The following is a 20809-nucleotide window of genomic DNA, read 5'->3' on the forward strand; positions in this document are numbered from 1 at the left end:
GAAGGAGCATCTCCTCCTGACTGAGCTGATGCACATGGGTGATGGTGGTTGTGGTTATAGAGTGAAGTAGAACCACAGGAAGTAGTACAGGCACTTCCAGGATGATCAGGAAGTCCCAGACAGTGAAAGGCTATGTCTCAAATGGCACTCTATTCTCTAGTGAACTACTTTTGACCAGAGCCCAAGTAGTTCACTAAATTGGGAATAGGGTGCCATTTGGGACGCAGTCACTGCCTCCCTAATCAGTCACATCTCATGACTTCCTTCCTGCATCCTCACACAACACAGATAGGAGGCTGACGTCTGTCAGTTTCATTCTGATGCTGGATACTAAAGCGTTGCCTATGCCATAGATGGTCATTGTATAATACAAATATATGCATCCGTGTACTGTAGGTTGTTTTCGATAAGTGTCTGCTAAATGGCCTATTTAACTGTACACTATATGGGTTTGTGTTTAAACTTGCCACTTTTGGTCTCTTAGCTACGTCAAGTAGTGGTGGCCTTTTTATAAACTGGACATTTGTGTTCAATTTACACACAAAATGTATGTGTTCAATTTGTCATGCGATTGATATGAACACCTCAAAAAGAAGAATCAAATGGGTGATGTTCCCTTCAAGAACTGGAGCTGTAGGTAGTAAACACTGTAAATGTTATATTTATTTAAAAAACAATATGAATACTGTAATGAATGACTACTTTTACTGTGTTTGTTTTGCCATTCATATTAAATGCTCAGTGTAGCCAAAATTCTGTTCTTCCTTTGTTTTGTATGAAATGTGTACAACAGCTGATGAAACAAACACTGTACATGTGAAACATGTGATCAGTGTTATTTCCCCAATAGTTGCCGGTTGAAAATCAACACAGAACCTTCAATTCAGCAGGTTCTGCATGGCTGGAGCTGTGGGTTGACTCAGGACATCACCAGGCAAAAATAATAAAGACTCTAACAAACGTCTATGCCAATAACCGCTAGCTTTCAGGTTACATATTCCTACCATTAAGCTTCTATGGTAATGCACTGCTCAGGTCCTCTTCCCCGCTCCAATTCTAACTGTGGTGTCACACCCTGATCTGTGTCACCTGTCTTTGTGGACGATTTTTATTTATTTCTTTGTAATAATGACAATTACAACAATACTGAATGAACACTTATTTTAACTTAATATAATCCATCAATAAAGTCAATTTAGCCTCAAATAAATAATGAAACATGTTCAATTTGCTTTAAATAATGCAAAAACAAAGTGTTGGAGAAGAAAGTAAAAGTGCAAAATGTGCCATGTAAGAAAGCTAACGTTTAAGTTCCTTGCTCAGAACATGAGAACATATGAAAGCTGGTGGTTCCTTTTAACATGAGTCTTCCATATTCCCAGGTAAGAAGTTGTAGTTTGTAGTTATTATAGGAATTATAGGACTATTTCTCTCTATACGATTTGTATTTCATATACCTTTGACTATTGGATGCTCTTATAGGCACTTTAGTATTGCCAGTGTAACAGTATAGCTTCCGTCCCTCTCCTCACTCCTACCTGGGCTCAAACCAGGAACACATCGACAACAGCCACCCTCAAAGCAGCGTTACCCATGCAGAGCAAGGGGAACAACTACTCCAAGTCTCAGAGCGAGTGACTTTTGAAACGCTATTAGCGCGCACCCTGCTAACTAGCTAGCCATTTCACATCGGTTACACCAGCCTAATCTCGGGAGTTGATAGGCTTGAAGTCATAAACAGTGCAAAGCTTGAAGCATTGCGATGAGCTGCTGGCAAAACACAAAATTGCTGTTTGAATTAATGCTTACGAGCCTGCTGGTGCCTACCATCGCTCAGTCAGACTGCTCTATCAAATCATAGACTTAATTATAACATAATAACACACAGAAATACGAGCCATAGGTCATTAATATGGTCGAATCCTGAAACTATCATCTCGAAAACAAAACATTTATTCTTTCAGTGAAATTCGGAACCGTTCTGGCACAGCCAGAAGAGGACTGGCCACCCCTCATAGCCTGTTTCCTCTCTAGGTTTCTTCCTAGGTTTTGGCCTTTCTACGGAGTTTTTCCTAGCCACTGTGCTTCTACACCTGCATTGCTTGCTGTTTGGGGTTTTAGGCTGGGTTTCTGTACAGCACTTTGAGATATCAGCTGATGTAAGAATTTGATTCTGTATTTTATCTAACGGGTGGCGTCCATAAGTCTAAATATTCCTGTTACATTGCACAACCTTCAATGTTATGTCATAATTACGTAACATTCTGGCAAATTAGTTCGCAACGAGCGAGGCGGCCCAAACTGTTGCATATACCCTGACTCTGCGTGCAATGAACGCAAGAGAAGTGACACAATTTCACCTAGTTAATATTGCCTGCTAACCTGGATTTCTTTTAGCTAAATATGCAGGTTTAAAAATATATACTTCTGTGTATTGATTTTAAGAAAGGCATTGATGTTTATGGTTAGGTACAGTCGTGCAACGATTGTGCTTTTTTCGCAAATGCGCTTTTGTTAAATCATCCCCCGTTTGGTGAAGTTGGCTGTCTTTGTTAGGAAGAAATAGTCTTCACACAGTTCGCAACGAGCCAGGCGGCCCAAACTGCTGCATATACCCTGACTCTGTTGCAAGAGAAGTGACACAAAGAAATTCATGTTAGCAGGCAATATTAACTAAATATGCAGGTTTACAAATATATACTTGTGTATTGATTTTAAGAAAGGCATTGATGTTTATGGTCAGGTACACGTTGGAGCAACGAGTTCTTTTCGCAAATGCGCACCGCATCGATTATATGCAACGCAGGACACACTAGATAAACTAGTAATATCATCAACCATGTGTAGTTAACTAGTGATTATGATTGATTGATTGTTTTTTATAAGATAAGTTTAATGCTAGCTAGCAACTTACCTTGGCTTCTTACTTCATTCGCGTAACAGGCAGGCTCCTCGTGGAGTGCAATGACAGGCAGGTGGTTAGAGCGTTGGACTAGTTAACCATAAGGTTGCAAGATTGAATCCCCGAGCTGACAAGGTAAAAATCTGTTGTTCTGCCCCTGAACAAGGCAGTTAACCCACCGTTCCTAGACCGTCATTGAAAATAAGAATGTGTTCTTAACTGACTTGCCTAGTTAAATAAAGGTGTAAAAAAAAAAAAATCCCTAATTAATCGGCCATTCCGATTAATCGGTCGACCTCTACTTTACACCCTTTGTGGATTACTGACCCCTGCCTACCTTGACCTGTTTTTTTGCCTGCCCCTGTGGTTGTAATAAACTATTGTTACTTCTACAGTGTCTGCATCTGGGTCTTACCTAAACGTGATATGTGGTTAATGCACTGCTCTGGTCCCCTTCCCTGCTCCACTCAGACAGCCTTAGCAAGATTATATTTTTTTGATTCCTTTTTGACCATTTAATGGGAAACTAAACTCAGCAAAAAAAGAAACGTCCTCTCACTGTCAACTGCGATTCTTTTCAGCAACCTTAACATGTGTAAATATTTGTATGAACATAACAAGATTCTACAACTGAGACATAAACTTAACAAGTTTCACAGACATGTGACTAACATAAATTGAATAAGGTGTCCCTGAACAAAGGGGGGGGAGTCAAAATCAAAAGTAGCTGTCAGTATCTGGTGTGGCCACCAGCTGCATTAAGTACTGCATTGCATCTCCTCCTCGTGGACTGCACCAGATTTGCCTGTTCTTGCTGTGAGATGTTACCCCACTCTTCCACCAAGGCACCTGCAAGTTCCCGGACATTTCTGGGGGGAATGGCCCTAGCCTTCACCCTCCGATCCAACAGGTCCCAGACGTGCTCAATGGGATTGAGATCCGGGTCTTCGCTGGCCATGGCAGAACACTGACATTCCTGTCTTGCAGGAAATCACGCACAGAAAGAGCAGAATGGCTGGAGGCATTGTCATGCTGGAGGGTCATGTCAGGATGAGCCTGCAGGAAGGGTACCACATGAGGGAGGAGGATGTCTTCACTGTAACGCACAGCGTTGAGATTGCCTGCAATGACAACAAGCTCAGTCCGATGATGCTGTGACACACCGCCTCAGACCATAAGGACCCTCCACCTCCAAATCGATCCCACTCCAGAGTACAGGGCTCAGTGTAACGCTCATTCCTTCGACGATAAACACGAATCTGACCATCACCCCTGGTGAGACAAAATCGAGACTAGTCAGTGAAGAGCACTCTTCGCCAGTCCTGTCTGGTCCAGTGACGGCGGGTTTGTGCCCATAGGCGACGTTGTTGCCGGTGATGTCTGGTGAGGACCTGCCTTACAACAGGCCTACAAGCCCTCAGTCCAGCCTCTCTAAGCCTATTGCGGACAGTCTGAGCACTGATGGAGGGATTGTGCGTTCCTGGTGTAACTCGGGCAATTGTTGTGGCCATCCTGTACCTGTCCCGCAGGTGTGATGTTCGGGTGTACTGATCCTGTGCAGGTGTTGTTACACGTGGTATGCCACTGCCAGGACGATCAGCTGTCCGTCCTGTCTCCCTGTAGCGCTGTCTTAGGCGTCTCACAGTACGGACATTGCAATTTATTGCCCTGGCCACATCTGCAGTCCTCATGCTTCCTTGCTGCATGCCTAATGCATGTTTATGCAGATGAGCAGGGACAGAGCAGGCTCTGTTTTTCAGAGTCCGTAGAAAAGCCTCTTTTTAGTGTCCTAAGTTTTCGTAACTATGACCTTATTTGCCTACCATCTGTAAGCTGTTGGTGTCTTAACAACCATCCACAGGTGCGCGTTCGTTAATTGTTTATGGTTCATTGAACAAGCATGGGAAATAGTGTTTAAACCCTTTACAATGAAGATCTGTTTAGTTATTTGGATTTTTACTAATTATCTTTGAAAGACAGGGTCCTGTAATATACTTTTTGCTGAGTATATTACAGCAAGTAACTTACTTGTTACCCAGAACAATTTGATATATTGAGATAAAAACAGCTGGACTGGGCCTTTAATAGATGATTACACACAACATGACAAACATGGCATTGTGAATGTATTCTGGTTCATACATCTCAATGCATATCTTCAGCCTGAGCCGAGCTTTCTGTAGTGGCAGTTGCATCACTTTCTTGCACGTCAACTTCCTGAAGTTGAGAAATAGGTAGGTGTCATGGGAATAATACCGGCTGATTCAGTGGATATTTAGACATGCAACTCATCGGCCACGAAAACAAACTGAAGATGGAGTTTGGTTAAGCAAATAACCACATAAAAGAAACATCTTAATTGATTTTTCTGATGGGTTTTTACCTTGTGTGATATCATATTGTAAGATATGAAGGAAGTTGATCATATCCGCATAACTTTTTTTCAACATATGACGAAGAAAGATGAATATAAGACTGTGACCACTGTCAGAGGGCTGAGCAACTCATTCTTGGCTAAACTGACAACATAAGCAAGGAAAAACTAAATATATAATGACATATCAGATTTTATATGTGAAGTTAACTGCAGGTAATATTATGCAACATCTGTGTCCACAACTACACTCAATTACAACATATTACAGCAAGAAAGGTTTTGCAAATTATACACAAAAAGACCTACTTGAAAACCATGTGTACTTTAATTCATGCCTTTCAGTATTGGAAAATATTGTTGTAATTTTGCGTTGACTTCTTTCCCAGGACTTCTTAAAGCATTGTGCATATTGGTGATGATGGTCACTCTGGAGGCTCACTCTTTTCGCCGAATGAAATCACCCAGGGGCTGCAGGGTCAAGGAGCTAACCACTCTCACCAAAACACTCATCAATGACAGCCTAACCAGCTATGTAAGTAGCTACATCTGTCTTAATATGCCATTTAACAGACGCTTTTATCCAAAGCAACTTACAGTCAATATATACAAATGTTGTATGTGATCCCAGCAGGAATTGAACCCACAGCCTTACTTGGAGTTGCTAGTTCTGCCATTATCTTACCAACTAAGCCACACACCACCTGAACCAAACAGTCTTCAGTAGCTATGTTTCCATTAACTTCCCCATTGATTTTTTTATTGTCTATAAATGCGATAATTGCATTCTAGGGTGCTTTGCCATTTCACTATTTTGTTTCGATAAAAACAGCTGGTCGTAATGACGTCACACCTATACAAAAAATTAACAATTGCGAAATACTTTTGAAGGTACGCAGGCACGTGATGTGCCGAATAAAAATGTGGTGGTTAAAGTGTTTCCATTACCCATTTAGAGAAATTGCGCATTAATAAATTGGCGACAGCCTGTAAGCCCTCCCACCTATCCGTGTCATGCCTCAGGTAGCCCGCGAAAGCCAGCATGGATAGAATGCAATAATTTACTAATGTGTGTCATATAATAATTCTCATGTGCTAACGTATCGCCAAGGTCCGTGCCATGGTGAAATTTACCCTCCTGTAGATCTGAAATAATTGGATGTTGAAACTTACCAGCCAACCAGAAAAGCAAACCGATGCAGTTCAACCCGCCCCCCACCCCCCAAAAAAAGTATTTTGCAAGCATTAGGCATTTAGAATGACATGTGGAGTGAAGGTTGTGGTTACATGATGACAACACGTGCCCCACGTACCTTCAAAAGTATTCGGCAATCATAATTTATTAGAAAAACTGTTTCCGTCGTCATTTGTCGCAATTAAGTTCACAAACGAAAAATCCACTTGTAGAAAGTATAAAAATGTTGTCCATATTTAGAAAATGTCTCCAATCTTCCGTTTCCATTACACGTGATTTTTTGTTGTTGCCAATATTGCTTTTGTGAATAAACCTGGGTCAATAGAAACCTGCCTACTGACTGACTTTAATAATTGTGTTTACTTATATACTGTACCTGTACAACTACTACTGTCCTGTTCCCTTGGGTCCCATCATGATTGCCCTCTTTATTTAACTGAGACATTCTGTCCATGATAAGTAACAACGGAAAAACATTGACTTAAAACAGAATTTACTGAAGACATTCCATCATGTCAGAGTACATATTCTATTTTCAAATCTTTTTTCCACAGATGGCAGCCAATGGACAGAACCAACCTTTTGCCCTGGGGTTCCCAGATCTGGACCTCAACAGTACCTCACCTTCCCCTCTGGAGAGAGCTCAGTGTGGGCTACACTTCATTGGCAAGACCCTGGAAAAAGTCCTCAAGGACCAAGAGAGTGACCTGAACCCAGATCACATATCAATGCACAACAACCTGAATGACTCTGTTACCATGGTGTGGAGGCTATCTGCCTGTCTGAAGATAATCATTGGGGGTGACTGCACCCAGAAGCCAGCCCACCCCGAGATGCCCAAGCCCCCCTTTCAGAGGAAGCGGTGGAGCATTACCCTGCTGGAGGAGTCACGGGACTTCCTGGTTTGGGTGGAGTCTGTGGATTACAGAATAGTGAATAGTGGAGTAGTGGATTCCAGAATACCATAGATTCTATAATCACTGAGTTATATTTTATTTATTATAATATTAATGTATTTGGTGAATTTAAGGTATTTATTCGTCTTAAATGCTATTTATTCCGATATATTTCATACAAATTTTATGGATGCTTTCTTTTAGTACAAAGTTTCAGCATATTACCAGCTCATGTCTATCTTGACTACAGCAACAGCATTTCTGTTTTCTTATAAAGCTGATTTGTATTGGAAGTTCTGCAATAATAATACCATTGCCAAACAGTGTCATGATGACATAGTTCTAATAGTTTGTGCTAAATTAAACTGTTTGCATACTTAGTGGACAGGCCTACACTGTGTTCCCTTCCCATGTGACAGTCATTAATCAAATTGCCATGAATGAACATTTGTCAGGACCTTAATATATTTTCTAATTACAAGACAGATTCTGTTTTCACAGCTTTCAGGATGATTAATTGTTTAGCTCTGGCCATGTTTCCCAAGTGGATAATTTAAAGGCATGAGAATTATTATATCTGCAGAGGGCTACTGTGCATCCCAAATGGCACTCTATATAGGGGCGGCAGGTAGCCTAGTGGGCAGGCAGGTAGACAAGTGGTTGGGCCAGTAACTGAAAGGTTGCTAGATCGAATCGCCGAGCTGACAAGGTAAAAATATGTCGTTCTGCCCCTGAACAAGGCAGTTAACCCACTGTTCCTAGGCCATCATTGTAAATAAGAATGTGTTCTTAACTGACTTGCCTAGATAAATAAAATAAAAATATACCTGCACCCTACATAGTGTATAAATTACAACCACTGAAAGCCCCTTCTTCAAATGAAGCGAGATGCTTCAAGCTCATCAAACACTTCTGAAGTTGATGTGATACTGTCCAAGTTTCTTATCTGCCACTTTGTGAAAAACTAAAAGATGTTTTCATTTTGTCATACTGTATATTAAAATATGCCAATTCTAGTTGATACAGCTCTGATCCCCGATAAACATCCAATATATAGAATGCTTTCATAGTGTGAAATACATAAACTTATTTAATAAAATACTGAGAATTATTCTGAAAGGGTCTGCGCAATGTAAACCGTGAGCCGATTACTTTCACAGTCACTTTATTAAATAACCAGTCAGTCAATATCCATGCACGACAACACACAAAAGTAAAGACACATCTGTTATCATATTCAATAGTAAGGACTAAACAACTGATATCAACCTTCAGTATATCGTTAGGCTTTAAATACAGACCTTTATAACATGGGTCGTGTTCATTTTGCACCAAACAAAAGAAAACAGACTAAAACATGGGAGACTCAAACATTTTCTGTTGCGTGCCCTAATGAACATGACCATAATGTGGAACAACGGCAGCATGAGGTGAATCCTAACTGGTCTAATGAGCGAATGAGACCTGATGATCATCACTGATGAAGTTATGAAGCTATGCACTTATGAAGTGTAAATAATATAGCTATATCACATACAGTATTTGTCCATTGTTGTGAGGTTACGATAGTGTTCTTCAGAGCCATATGTAGAGACTGTTACTCACATTACTTTATCAAAAGTTTCAACATGGCGTCTGTTATTGTCAGTCAAATCCCCTCTATACAGGGTTTGGTGGCTCCCATCTGTTAAGCACCGTATGGTGTCAGACGTTTCAAGGCCATTATGTAGACACAAGAGGAAGGGGAATTCGGTCTTCCCACGGAGCATCAAGGTGTGTCTCTTGGCTCTTAGTTGGACCATTTCTTTACATTCTCGTAAGTCCCAGACAACCGTTATTAGTTTCTATACAGTCTCGTAGGTCCCAGAGGACCTTTATTCATTTCTATACAGTCTCGTAGGTCCCAGAGGACCGTTATCAGTTTCTATACAGTCTCATAGGTCCCAGAGGACCGTTATTAGTTTTTATACAGTCTCATAGGTCCCAGAGGACTGTTATTCATTTCTATACAGTCTCGTAGGTCCCAAAGGACCGTTATTAGTTTCTATACAGTCTCGTAGGTCCCAGAGGACCGTTATCAGTTTCTATACAGTCTCATAGGTCCCAGAGGACCGTTATTAGTTTCTATACAGTCTCGTAGGTCCCAGAGGACCGTTATTAGTTTCTATACAGTCTCGTAGGTCCCAGAGGACCGTTATTAGTTTCTATACAGTCTCGTAGGTCCCAGAGGACCGTTATCAGTTTCTATACAGTCTCGTAGGTCCCAGAGGACCGTTATTAGTTTCTATACAGTCTCGTAGGTACAAAACAATCATATAGGCAGGAGTTCAGGTGGACTTTCTCCATAACAGTATTTTGCTTGTGGATTTCTGTAGGTATTTTCATGTTGGACACTCTACAGGAGCAAAAAGAGAGGTTAAACACAACCATTAGAATGTTTTACATCAATCTCTCTTGCCATCTCTGCATGACAGGATGTGGGTAGGGTCAGGGAGTGATCAGAGACCTGGGCCCAGATCCACAAAACCTTAAGAATACATTTCTCATTGACTGCCATTTTTTCAATAAAAGCTAGTTACATCGGTTGCCTAGCAACAAGCATCTTAAGAAGCTTCATAAGAAAATCATTCAATCTTGTTAAAGAATTGCACTTAAACTATCTTATGAACTTATTTTTTTCTTAAGAAGCTTCTTACATTTTCACATAAGACGTGTTTTGTGAATCTGTTATCCTTGTTTGTTCCATGTAGACAACTCAACCTACCTGCGATGAAGTCCGACACTTGGCTAAACACAGCTCAAAGTGGTCCTCCACGGCTGTGAATAGGTTCTGGAAGCCATCTGCAGCTCTGTTCAGGAAACTCTCTAGAAGAGGTTGCTGAGAAGGACAGAATATGAGAAAGAAAGAGAGGGGTAGAGGTGCAACAGTCAGATCAAAATCTGGTACTTCTCACATGGATTAGTCATAACACAACCACTGCAAAAGGTTCAGATGAAAACAACGTAAAGTTAAAGATGCCAGGGTAAGAGAGAGATCTGACTCCATCGACTGAAAAGCCATGCACCCAAAAGATGTACATGCAAAAGATGCAAATTCTCATTTGGAACAAAACATTTTGCTGTTGGATGCAGCTCAACAACAGTGCCATAGCTTGAATACCTTATCAGGCTGGAGGCAGCAGGACACACAGTGCTCGTAGATGTTGCAGCAGCCATTGGCCAGACAGCTTTTACAAATGTACTGTCTTGAACTGGGGGCATTGACATTACAGCAGCCATTTACCAGCAGATCATTTCTGTCACACACATAACCTGTGGGGACATTCACATGTACAATGGATTAGTGACTTGAATATTGAAGTGGTATTTTATAATACCTCAATGATAGGGGCTTTTCTCACATCATCTTTCCTTAAAACCCATTGGGGAAGAAGGACAGGGGGAGGGACCTTAGGCATTCTTCTCAAATACGGAGAGAACAGTTGGAGAAAGAGGCGTTATTTCCTAAGGGATAACAAGTGAGTGAATGAGTCCAGTTAGGTTCATAACTCACCCAGTTCATCTGTGAGCAGCGTTTTGCCCTGAATGGAGTTCCGGCACTGAGTGATCTGCCTGCTACTGTTGCCCAGGCTGAACCTGACTTTCCATGGGATCCGGTGATCCGGGTCCCTGGCCTCCAACAGGTTGCGATCCCGTATGGTTCTCTCCTCCTACATAACACATCACAACATATATCTCACACACACATCTTGTATAGCCAAAAGTCAAGACCTTGCTGCATGACAGATAGATCATCAGGTGTGGTTTGACAAACTAGTTTAGCCTAGAGCTGGACCTCATATCAATCAAATGTATTTATAAATCTGTGTTCTGTGGACTAAATATAAACCTGAGATGTCAAGAGTTTAAATACCTTTTTCAGGGTGCTGGTTAGGAAGTAGATCAAAGACAGTCCAAACACCACACCTAGCACCCAACGTTTTCTCAGTAACCTTCTTAGCACCATGGCATGACGTTATTGGGAGATCCCTGATTGGATTGCAGTAATGCTAACTAGATCACGTTAGCTGGATAAACCATATGGTAGCTAGAGACTTCTGGTTCAACTGGGGTGTCTGGTTATGATTGGCAGTTTAGAAATCACGTTCAATAACTAAGAGCTTCGTTTGGTCAACACCACAACCTAACCCATTTTGCTGGCTAGCTAGCAATGCTAGGCAATAAACCATGGCAGCTAACGTTAGCTAGTTATCTGTATACAAATACGCTGTAGAGAAGGACCACAGCTGTGCTAGGTAGGTAGCTACAAAGTAACGTACATATTCGCAAGCCGTTTTGGATAAAGACTGCTTTGTTAGACTGCGTCGCTGGAAACAAGCTAACGATGCTAGGCTAACTACTCAACCAGCTAGCTAGACTGACAGTTAACATTAGCTAGCTAACGTTACCTGCCGTGAGATGCATTAGCTAGAGTTAGCTGGCTATAACTCTACAAAACATCCCCTACTGACAAATAACATATATTGTTGACGTTGCCTTCAGATACATGACCGAGAAAGCTTAGAAAATAAACAACGTTTTCCCATGAAATCTGACGTCCACCATCAAAACAATTACCTATCACGGATGTGTGGTGGGAAAGTGAACGCTGATTGGCCGAGAGGGAATTTCAGTGACGTCATACAGGAAAAACATCGTCGCGAGCCAGGCCAGGCAAGCCGCAGGGGTGTGTAGGCAAAATAACTACAAGGGAATGAGAATAATAAACAGAACGATGATTCAGGTGAGACCACCAATTCCCGTGGATAAATATTAATTAAGAATCATGCATATAAATCATGCAATAGAGAAACCAGTAAACCATTGTACTGTACATGTAAATGGTGGCGTGATGGTGCGACTGCCAACCATCATAGCTAGTTAGCGTTAGCTATCTGCGGTTAGCTAATTGTTGCAATAAAGTCTATCCAACCATCGATACTCTCCTTGCGGCGTTGTACTGTATTCACTTATTGCAGTCTGTGTGTCTGTCTGCACCCCACCATAGCCCTGGATCACTCGGGGATGAACTGGATGTGCCATGCAAAGAAGACACAGCAGCAACACGGATGGCATGCCCTTTGAAAGGTTTGAGTTCACGTCCTAGGACACAGGCATTTGCAGGTTCATCATCACAACCTGAAATTGTGCACTAAAGAGGATTAAATATATATATAACTGGTTAACTTCAGGAGCCAAATCCATTGAAAGGCAATGCAAGAAATAGACAATAGACGACAGTCTTTGAACCGTCAAAAGATGCAGCTGATCCTCTCTCTGCTCTCCAGGAGCCGTAGCCAAACCCTTGGATCAGAAAGCAGCCTGGATGAAGGAGGTGTGTTTGACTGCCTGAAACCCGACTCGCCCACCTCCCCCCAGCAGCTCTTCTCCGGCCTGGTTGGGGTCGGGGTTCCCTCGGGATCTGGTGTGCCCTCCGCAAACTTTCAGGCGGCTGGCCTTGTTCTGGGGACTCCTCCAGACGTCTTCATCCAGATGACTGCCTCCTCCAGGGAGGAAGGGGGGCCACACCGCTCTGAGTGTGGGCCCTACCTCCCCCGCCCGCCCCCGCACCATCATCACAACCACCACCACTTCCACCAGCCTCTACAGCACCGTACATCCGGAGAGAGGCATGGGAGCAGGGAGGAGGCCTCGGAGGACCCCTCCACACCGGCTCCGGCCTTGTCGGAGCTGAAGCCTGTGGTCACCTGGCTACAGAGGGGGTTCCCGTTCATCCTGATCCTCCTGGCTAAAGTGTGTTTTCAGCACAAGCTCGGTAAGACTGGTTATAGATCGCAATAAAAAAAGTGACTCTTACACTTGTGTAGTAACACCAATACTACACTGAAATACATACTATACTGATAAATACCTCACTGATATAAATACTACACAGATATACTAGACTGATATAAAGACTACACTAATGACAATGTTTTTGTTAGTAGTTGCTTGGTAATTGTATAGCATTAGAGTTGGTCGTTTTGTGGAATAAGTAGAATAAGGAACATTTGGAAACTTTGGACGTGTCAGATACTGTGTGTGACTGACTGGTAACTCTTCTGTTTCTCTCTGGTAGGTATTGCTGTGTGTGTTGGGATGGCCAGCACGTTTGCCTTCGCCAATTCATCATTCAAGCACCAGGTGTCACTACGGGTAATTTTCACCTTTTGTTCAACTTTGATATGAGCGCATAACTCTTACACTTTTTATAAAAATGTGAGCTCATTATTTGAGTGTTATCGAGTCTATGTAAATAGCTAGCTCGAGAGAAAGTGAGAATATGCGTACATTAGTGATTAGTAAAGTATTTGATTATTTACTATTTGTTTGTCGGTGCATATCAGGAGGAGAGGTCTGTGGTTGTAGCTCTCTGGATGATCATGTTCCTATCTGGAAACATAGTGTATCTCTACTACACATTCAGTGCTGAGGAGCTGTACAACAGGTAGGGTAAAACCATGTCTTGTGGTTCTTTCTTATGGTATTGCACTGAAAACACTACAATGCACTGAAAACCTTACATTGTCAACCATCCAATATTTAGGCCTTATGGTTTACAGTTGGCTGACATTGACATTTACCTCTTTGATATTATCATCGATCTGTATACTGTATGACTGTGGTAATTTATTCATTCAGTTTTGTCCTTTTTGTTGTTGTAATATGATTTTCATTGTCTTTAGGCATATGTTACCATGTGCCTTCTTGTCCTGTGAGTATTGATTTTCGTTTATCATTTCACCTGTTTTCACATTTTGTTTTGTCCTCAACATTTTTAGTCGTGTTGTTAATTTTTGTTAATGTCTTCAGTTGATCCATGAATGTCTCCCTTGTAACCATTAGAGACCAGACATAAGATATCACATCCATCCATGATCAAACTTCAACCTGTAAAGTACTGAAGTCTGTCTCATCTCTGCCCCCCCCCCCCCCCCCCAATCAGTCTGATGTTTGCAAAGCCCAACATAAACAGCTTTGACTTCTTTGATCTAATCTGGGCGGTGGGGATCACCGACTTTGTTCTCAAGTACTTTACCATCGGGCTGAAGTGCTTCATCCTGTTTCTACCCAAGATCCTCCTGGCCTTCAAATCCAGGGTAAGAGCCTGTGTTAGTGTGTTTTTATATTCATAAAAGTTTTTACTGTTATCCTCAGGGTCACAGCTTGTGTGTGTTTTATAGTCATTAAAGTTTCCCTCGTGTCCTTGGGGTCACAGTGTGGGAGTGTGTGTATTGATGTCTTATCCACATGACAGTTTTGCTTATAACCTGTGGTCACAGAAAGAGTGTGTGTCTGTGATTGTGTATCTGTATGTGTTCTATCAGTGTGCAGGTTTTGCACCTGGGGCTCACAGTATGTTTCGACCAGTGATTTATACATACACTAGATGACTGATAGGGTGCGCTGTGTCGAAGCCACCATGCCTCCATATTGGCATTCCTATACCGTTGTAAAAAATATTCTGGAATCTATAGAAATGAATTTATTAATGTCTATTTGTTTTTGCCATATTTATTCTGTTACAGACACCTTAATGCATACTTTTAAATTGCATGTGAGCTAAACATATATTTTTAAAATATATAAAAATGTTTGCTTAAACTATATATTTTTGAGATTACTAATGCCACTGGCCCCACTACAACAACACATATTTAAATACATGTAATTTTGTCCATGAAACATTTAATTGAAATACTGTAGAATTCCATTAATTCCTATGGACAGCTGCTCCTACTGGGGAGTGCCAAAATCGCTGACCGGTGGCTTCAAAGCCTCTCATTGGCCAATACATAAAATCTGGGTTTATATACATCATTGGTTTTGACTCGGCTAATAAACAGGCCGATCAGAGAGTTAGGCTGCTGCCACTGAGCTCATTCATCCTGGGGGACTGCAGGGGTGCGGTAATCACTCCCTGGGGCTGGACCATTACTGTGGTGTGTGTGTGTGCTCCAACTACCCCTCACTTTCGGCTGCTGGGGAAGCCCGCGCCACGCAATCACTAAACCGACCGACCTACCAACCCCCACCTCAGCCACCATCCTCAGCCTTCCTGCACCCCCCCCCCCCCCCCTTACAGAAAAAAACAGGCCAGACTCATGTACATTGATTTATTATTTTATTTAGTTTGCTCTACTGTTTCTTCAACATTGCTCCTTGGCTGGCTACAGTTTTGGCACTGTCAGTACACTCCACTCCAGGGAAATGTATTTTCTAGTATCCATGCATCCACCTGAAGCAAGATTTAATGAAAACATGTTTTTAGCAGCTGAGGGGGATAACTCATAACAGTGGCGTACCCTAACTGCTGGTTAGGTTTTGATTGGTAGTCTGAGAGGTCAGCGTCACTAATGAAAAAAACCCAGCAGGAAGTCCCAGAATGCGTTGGAACTGCTGCCGTGGCTCAAAGTTTCTGGCTGGTGTCCAGTTTTTGTTTGACACATCCAGTGTGTGTGTGTGTGGGGGGTGGGGGGGACGACGACAACAATGAGGAAAGATGAATTTCCTGCTTGCGGAGGTCTCCCACCCTCAGTCTCTCTGCTACAGGGGTTCCAACCCAGAGTGATTAATCTCTGTCAGGTGATATCCACATAACCATTATACATACTGTGATGCCACTGGGAATTCATTTCCTGTTCGTGTTGGCCTTCTGTTTTTGAACCCCCCCCCACTCCTCCTACACACACAGCAACAACAGGAACTTTTTATTTTTGAAGAGTACTGTCGCCTTGTCCTCCTAACTTCCCCTGTGGCATCCATTGGAGAGCGAGGAGGAGTGGCCTCTTAAAGAAAAGATGGCTGCCCCCGCAGGTTGACTTGCCTAGGGCTGTACTGTGTGGGTAGCAGGTGAAGAGAGCCAAGTGGCTGCCAGTTTCTCTTGCAGTGTGGGGAAATTGCCTTCAATGCTGTCAAGCTGCAGCCTGCAGAGCCCTTGCTGGTGGCCATGCTTAGGCTGGAGCTTGTTGCTTGCAGTGTGCTGCTCCTCAACAGATAGGACTAGAGCTAGCCTTATATTTGCTGTTTTTTGACCGTTTACTTAACTTAACTTAAAAAAAAAAAGACTATATTGAGGGAATATACACTTGTCTTTGAAGATTAAAATTAGTTTGTGATGAAACCTCAGTTTTTTTCTGTATTTCTCTTTTTCACACCATCTCAAACCACCCATCAACCACAGATATTGTTCAGATGAAACATAAAACATGTGTTACATGCATTTCCAATGTCTTATCAGTGTCCTCCATGTGTGTGTATGTCGCAGGGTAAGTTCTACCTGGTGATAGAGGAGCTGAGTCAGTTGTTCAGGGCCTTAGTGCCAATCCAGCTGTGGTACAAGTACATCATGGGAGAGGACCCGTCCACCAGCTACTTCCTAGGTGCCATGCTCATTATCAGCTACAGCCTCTGCAAGGTAACGTAGCGCTAATAAAACTCCCCCACAGCCTCTACGAGGTAAAGTAGCACTAATATAACTCACCCACAGCCTCTACGAGGTAGCGTAGTGCCATTATAACTCACACACAGCCTCTACGAGGTAACATAGTGCTAATATAACTCACCCACAGCCTCTACAAGGTAACGTAGTGCCAATATAACTCACCCACAGCCTCTACAAGGTAACGTAGTGCCAATATAACTCACCCACAGCCTCTACAAGGTAACGTAGTGCCAATATAACTCACCCACAGCCTCTACGAGGTAACGTAGTGCTAATATAACTCACCCACAGCCTCTACGAGGTAACGTAGTGCTAATATAACTCACACACAGCCTCTACGAGGTAACGTAGTGCTAATATAACTCACACACAGCCTCTACAAGGTAACGTAGTGCCAATATAACTCACCCACAGCCTCTACGAGGTAACATGCTAATATAACTCACACTCAGCCTCTACGAGGTAACGTAGTGCTAATATAACTCACACTCAGCCTCTACGAGGTAACGTAGTGCCAATATAACTCACACTCAACCTCTACAAGGTAACATAGCGCTAATATAACTCACCCACAGCCTCTACAAGGTAACGTAGTGCCAATATAACTCACCCACAGCCTCTACAAGGTAACGTAGTGCCAATATAACTCACCCACAGCCTCTACAAGGTAACGTAGTGCCAATATAACTCACCCACAGCCTCTACGAGGTAACGTAGTGCTAATATAACTCACCCACAGCCTCTACGAGGTAACGTAGTGCTAATATAACTCACACACAGCCTCTACGAGGTAACGTAGTGCTAATATAACTCACACACAGCCTCTACAAGGTAACGTAGTGCCAATATAACTCACCCACAGCCTCTACGAGGTAACATGCTAATATAACTCACACTCAGCCTCTACGAGGTAACGTAGTGCTAATATAACTCACACTCAGCCTCTACGAGGTAACATAGTGCCAATATAACTCACACTCAACCTCTACAAGGTAACATAGCGCTAATATAACTCACACTCAGCCTCTACAAGGTAACATAGCGCTAAGATAACTCACCCACAGCCTCTACAAGGTAACGTAGTGCTAATATAACTCACACACAGCCTCTACGAGGTAACGTAGTGCTAATATAACTCACACACAGCCTCTACGAGGTAACGTAGTGCCAATATAACTCACCCACAGCCTCTACGAGGTAACATGCTAATATAACTCACACTCAGCCTCTACGAGGTAACGTAGTGCCAATATAACTCACCCACAGCCTCTACGAGGTAACATGCTAATATAACTCACACTCAGCCTCTACGAGGTAACGTAGTGCTAATATAACTCACACTCAGCCTCTACGAGGTAACGTAGTGCCAATATAACTCACACTCAACCTCTACAAGGTAACATAGCGCTAATATAACTCACACTCAGCCTCTACAAGGTAACATAGCGCTAAGATAACTCACCCACAGCCTCTACAAGGTAACGTAGTGCTAATATAACTCACACACAGCCTCTACGAGGTAACGTAGTGCTAATATAACTCACACACAGCCTCTACGAGGTAACGTAGTGCCAATATAACTCACCCACAGCCTCTACGAGGTAACATGCTAATATAACTCACACTCAGCCTCTACGAGGTAACGTAGTGCTAATATAACTCACACTCAGCCTCTACAAGGTAGCATAGCGCTAATATAACTCACCCACAGCCTCTACAAGGTAACGTAGTGCTAATATAACTCACACTCAGCCTCTACAAGGTAACGTAGCGCTAATATAACTCACACTCAGCCTCTACGAGGTAACGTAGTGCTAATATAACTCACACTCAGCCTCTACAAGGTAACGTAGCGCTAATATAACTCACACTCAGCCTCTACGAGGTAACATGCTAATATAACTCACCCACAGCCTCTACGAGGTAACGTAGTGCTAATATAACTCACACTCAGCCTCTACGAGGTAAAGTAGCACTAATATAACTCACTCCTTTATATGTAGGTGGTGGTAGTTATATTCAACTCTATATATTCAATGGAGTTGTTGGTATTGTGATTGCTAGTATGGGTGGGTGGGTGGGTGGGTGGAGGTAGTGTATGTGCAAGAAATGCATGATAAATAGGCTAAAGCATGAAGACATCATGGGTGGCTCCAGCTTTCAAAGTATTATGGGTTGAGATGAGACACTGGAGAAATTGAGTCAGAGTTGTTCATACATGTGTGTCCTCAGAAGATTGCAAAATGGGACAGGACACTGCACCTCACTGAGTGGTTAAAGAATAGAACATTTCATTCAGCTAAGAATAGAAAAGGAACCAAAATATATTGACCTAGTAGAGAATTGTGTTAGTTAGACAGAATGTCATAAGTTAGAATTTTGTAATGTTTTCAGGATAAAATTCAGTGGTCACCAACCCTGTTCCTGGAAAGCTGGAGGTGCAGGCTTTTGTTCCATCCCTGCACTAATGCACCCGATTCTAGAGCCTTAACTGTTTGTGTTTATCTTTCAGTCGTTTGACCTCTGTGGACGAGTATCAGCCATACGCAAGGCCATGACAATTCTCTGCAGTTCTCAGGTGAGAAATTATTACTTTTTGTAAATACAAGTATCTGGGTCAATTCACAGCCCACTTCACTATCCTATAACCATTGAAGTAATATTTCTAGCAAAGTAGTACACCTTCAACTGTCAACTGGTTGTGCCTGATCTTGCACTCTGAGTTATATTACTACATATGCATTATTAGAACGCACAACATATACACTGAGTTGGCACTGTATGGAATGGGAAGGTAAACATTTAAAAAAATATATATGATTTAGTAATTTAGTAGACGCTCTTATCCAGAGCGACATACAGGAGCAATTAGGGTTTAAGTGCATTGGTCAAAGGGCACATTGACCGATTTTTCACCTGTTCGGCTCTGGGATTCGAACCAGCAAACTTTTGGTTATCAGCAGCCTTTCGGTTAACCGCTAGTCTACCTGCCTTTGTCTCTTTGTGACCACCTACTTGCTGCTCTATTACCCATAGAGTTATGGTGTGAGAGCCAGCAGCCAGCAGTGCAGTGAAGCCGGGGACGTGTGTGCTATTTGTCAGGGCGACTTCAGAGACCCCATCGTTCTTCTCTGTCAGGTGAGGGGACATATATGAACCCATGGCCCTGGCTCTAGCTACTATCATCACTAGTATGTTATTCAATGCTAAGAGTTCCATGTTACATTTGTGTCAGGTTGTAATTTTTTACCAACAGCTGATTGTGTGATATTGTGGGTAATCTGTGGTGTAGACAGTAAGTAGAGTAGTGTCATGTCATGGGTGAAGGAGTGCATGTAACGGTAAACTTAATTTTGTCTGTCTGTCTCCCCTCTAGCATGTGTTCTGTGAGGAGTGCCTGTGTCTGTGGTTCGACCGTGAGCGAACGTGCCCCCTGTGTCGATCTGCGGTCATAGAGACGCTGCACTGCTGGAAAGACGGCACCACCTCTGCCCACGTCCAGATCTATTAGTGATTGATGGCCAGATGCCCACCAGACACTGGGGGGCACTATGGAGTCCAATTTAGTATGCCATTAATGTATCAAGTTAGTTACTATACCTTCTCTACACCGCTGTCACTATCCCTATCCCTATCACACTGCTTGTCTAAGTTTGGCTTCAGCCATGTCTTGCAAAGAAATAGAATATTAACTTATCTCAGTGTGACCCAGCACCGTGTAGTATGGGTTAGTATTCTGGCAAAGGATACCTATAGTAGTATCTCAGTACAACAATTACTTGTTTGCTCATGTATTTAGTTTTATTTAGTTACTTATGCATTTCACCTGATTTCTAGTGTAGATTCAGCTTATGTTTAATGACATTATTTAAAATACAAAAACTTTCTAGAAAAAGTCACAGGTTCTGTTGTCTTTCATTGTGTTTCAGACTTTCCAATTAAACCATGATTTATGCAG

General features: G+C 42.4%; 2 protein-coding genes across 4 annotated transcripts; one reads left to right on the top strand and one right to left on the bottom strand.

The window, feature by feature from the left end:
* Positions 1-8515: 8515 nt before the first annotated feature.
* On the bottom strand, positions 8516-12014 carry LOC129826668 (SREBP regulating gene protein). Its single transcript, XM_055887641.1, has 5 exons — positions 11281-12014; positions 10921-11077; positions 10528-10679; positions 10132-10245; positions 8516-9762 (listed from the first exon to the last, which is right to left on the bottom strand). Exons 1-5 carry the CDS (start codon positions 11371-11373, stop codon positions 9679-9681), a joined length of 600 nt encoding a protein of 199 aa, XP_055743616.1. The 5' UTR covers positions 11374-12014; the 3' UTR covers positions 8516-9678.
* Positions 12015-12030: 16 nt separating this feature from the next.
* Positions 12031-20808, top strand: LOC129826666 (RING finger and transmembrane domain-containing protein 2-like). Of its 3 annotated transcripts, none has more exons than XM_055887639.1 (10): positions 12033-12150; positions 12386-12494; positions 12695-13182; positions 13486-13562; positions 13754-13854; positions 14353-14506; positions 16675-16824; positions 19364-19429; positions 19888-19989; positions 20228-20808. In XM_055887639.1, the coding sequence occupies exons 2-10, from the start codon at positions 12448-12450 to the stop codon at positions 20360-20362; spliced, it is 1320 nt and encodes a 439-aa protein (XP_055743614.1). In that variant the 5' UTR covers positions 12033-12150; positions 12386-12447; the 3' UTR covers positions 20363-20808. The 3 variants fall into 3 exon arrangements, with proteins under 3 accessions (XP_055743612.1, XP_055743614.1, XP_055743613.1); XM_055887638.1 differs by having other exon boundaries at positions 12034-12150; positions 12415-12494; XM_055887637.1 differs by having other exon boundaries at positions 12031-12150; positions 12415-13182.
* The last annotated feature ends 1 nt before the right edge of the window (position 20809 follows it).

The sequence above is a fragment of the Salvelinus fontinalis genome, chromosome 28 (genome assembly GCF_029448725.1).
Source record: "Salvelinus fontinalis isolate EN_2023a chromosome 28, ASM2944872v1, whole genome shotgun sequence".
NCBI classification, from domain to species: domain Eukaryota; kingdom Metazoa; phylum Chordata; class Actinopteri; order Salmoniformes; family Salmonidae; genus Salvelinus; species Salvelinus fontinalis.

Excerpts from the sequence above, each read along its gene's own strand:
- LOC129826668 (XM_055887641.1), bottom strand. The coding sequence starts at position 11,373 with ATGGTGCTAAGAAGGTTACTGAGAAAACGTTGGGTGCTAGGTGTGGTG. Across the intron at positions 11,078-11,280 it reads TAACCAGCACCCTGAAAAAG|GAGGAGAGAACCATACGGGA; the intron begins GTATTTAAACTC and ends TGTGTTATGTAG. Across the intron at positions 9,763-10,131 it reads AGTGTCGGACTTCATCGCAG|AGTGTCCAACATGAAAATAC; the intron begins GTAGGTTGAGTT and ends TTGCTCCTGTAG.
- LOC129826666 (XM_055887637.1), top strand. The coding sequence starts at position 12,621 with ATGCAAGAAATAGACAATAGACGACAGTCTTTGAACCGTCAAAAGATG. Across the intron at positions 13,563-13,753 it reads AGCACCAGGTGTCACTACGG|GAGGAGAGGTCTGTGGTTGT; the intron begins GTAATTTTCACC and ends GGTGCATATCAG. Across the intron at positions 19,990-20,227 it reads CCATCGTTCTTCTCTGTCAG|CATGTGTTCTGTGAGGAGTG; the intron begins GTGAGGGGACAT and ends TCTCCCCTCTAG.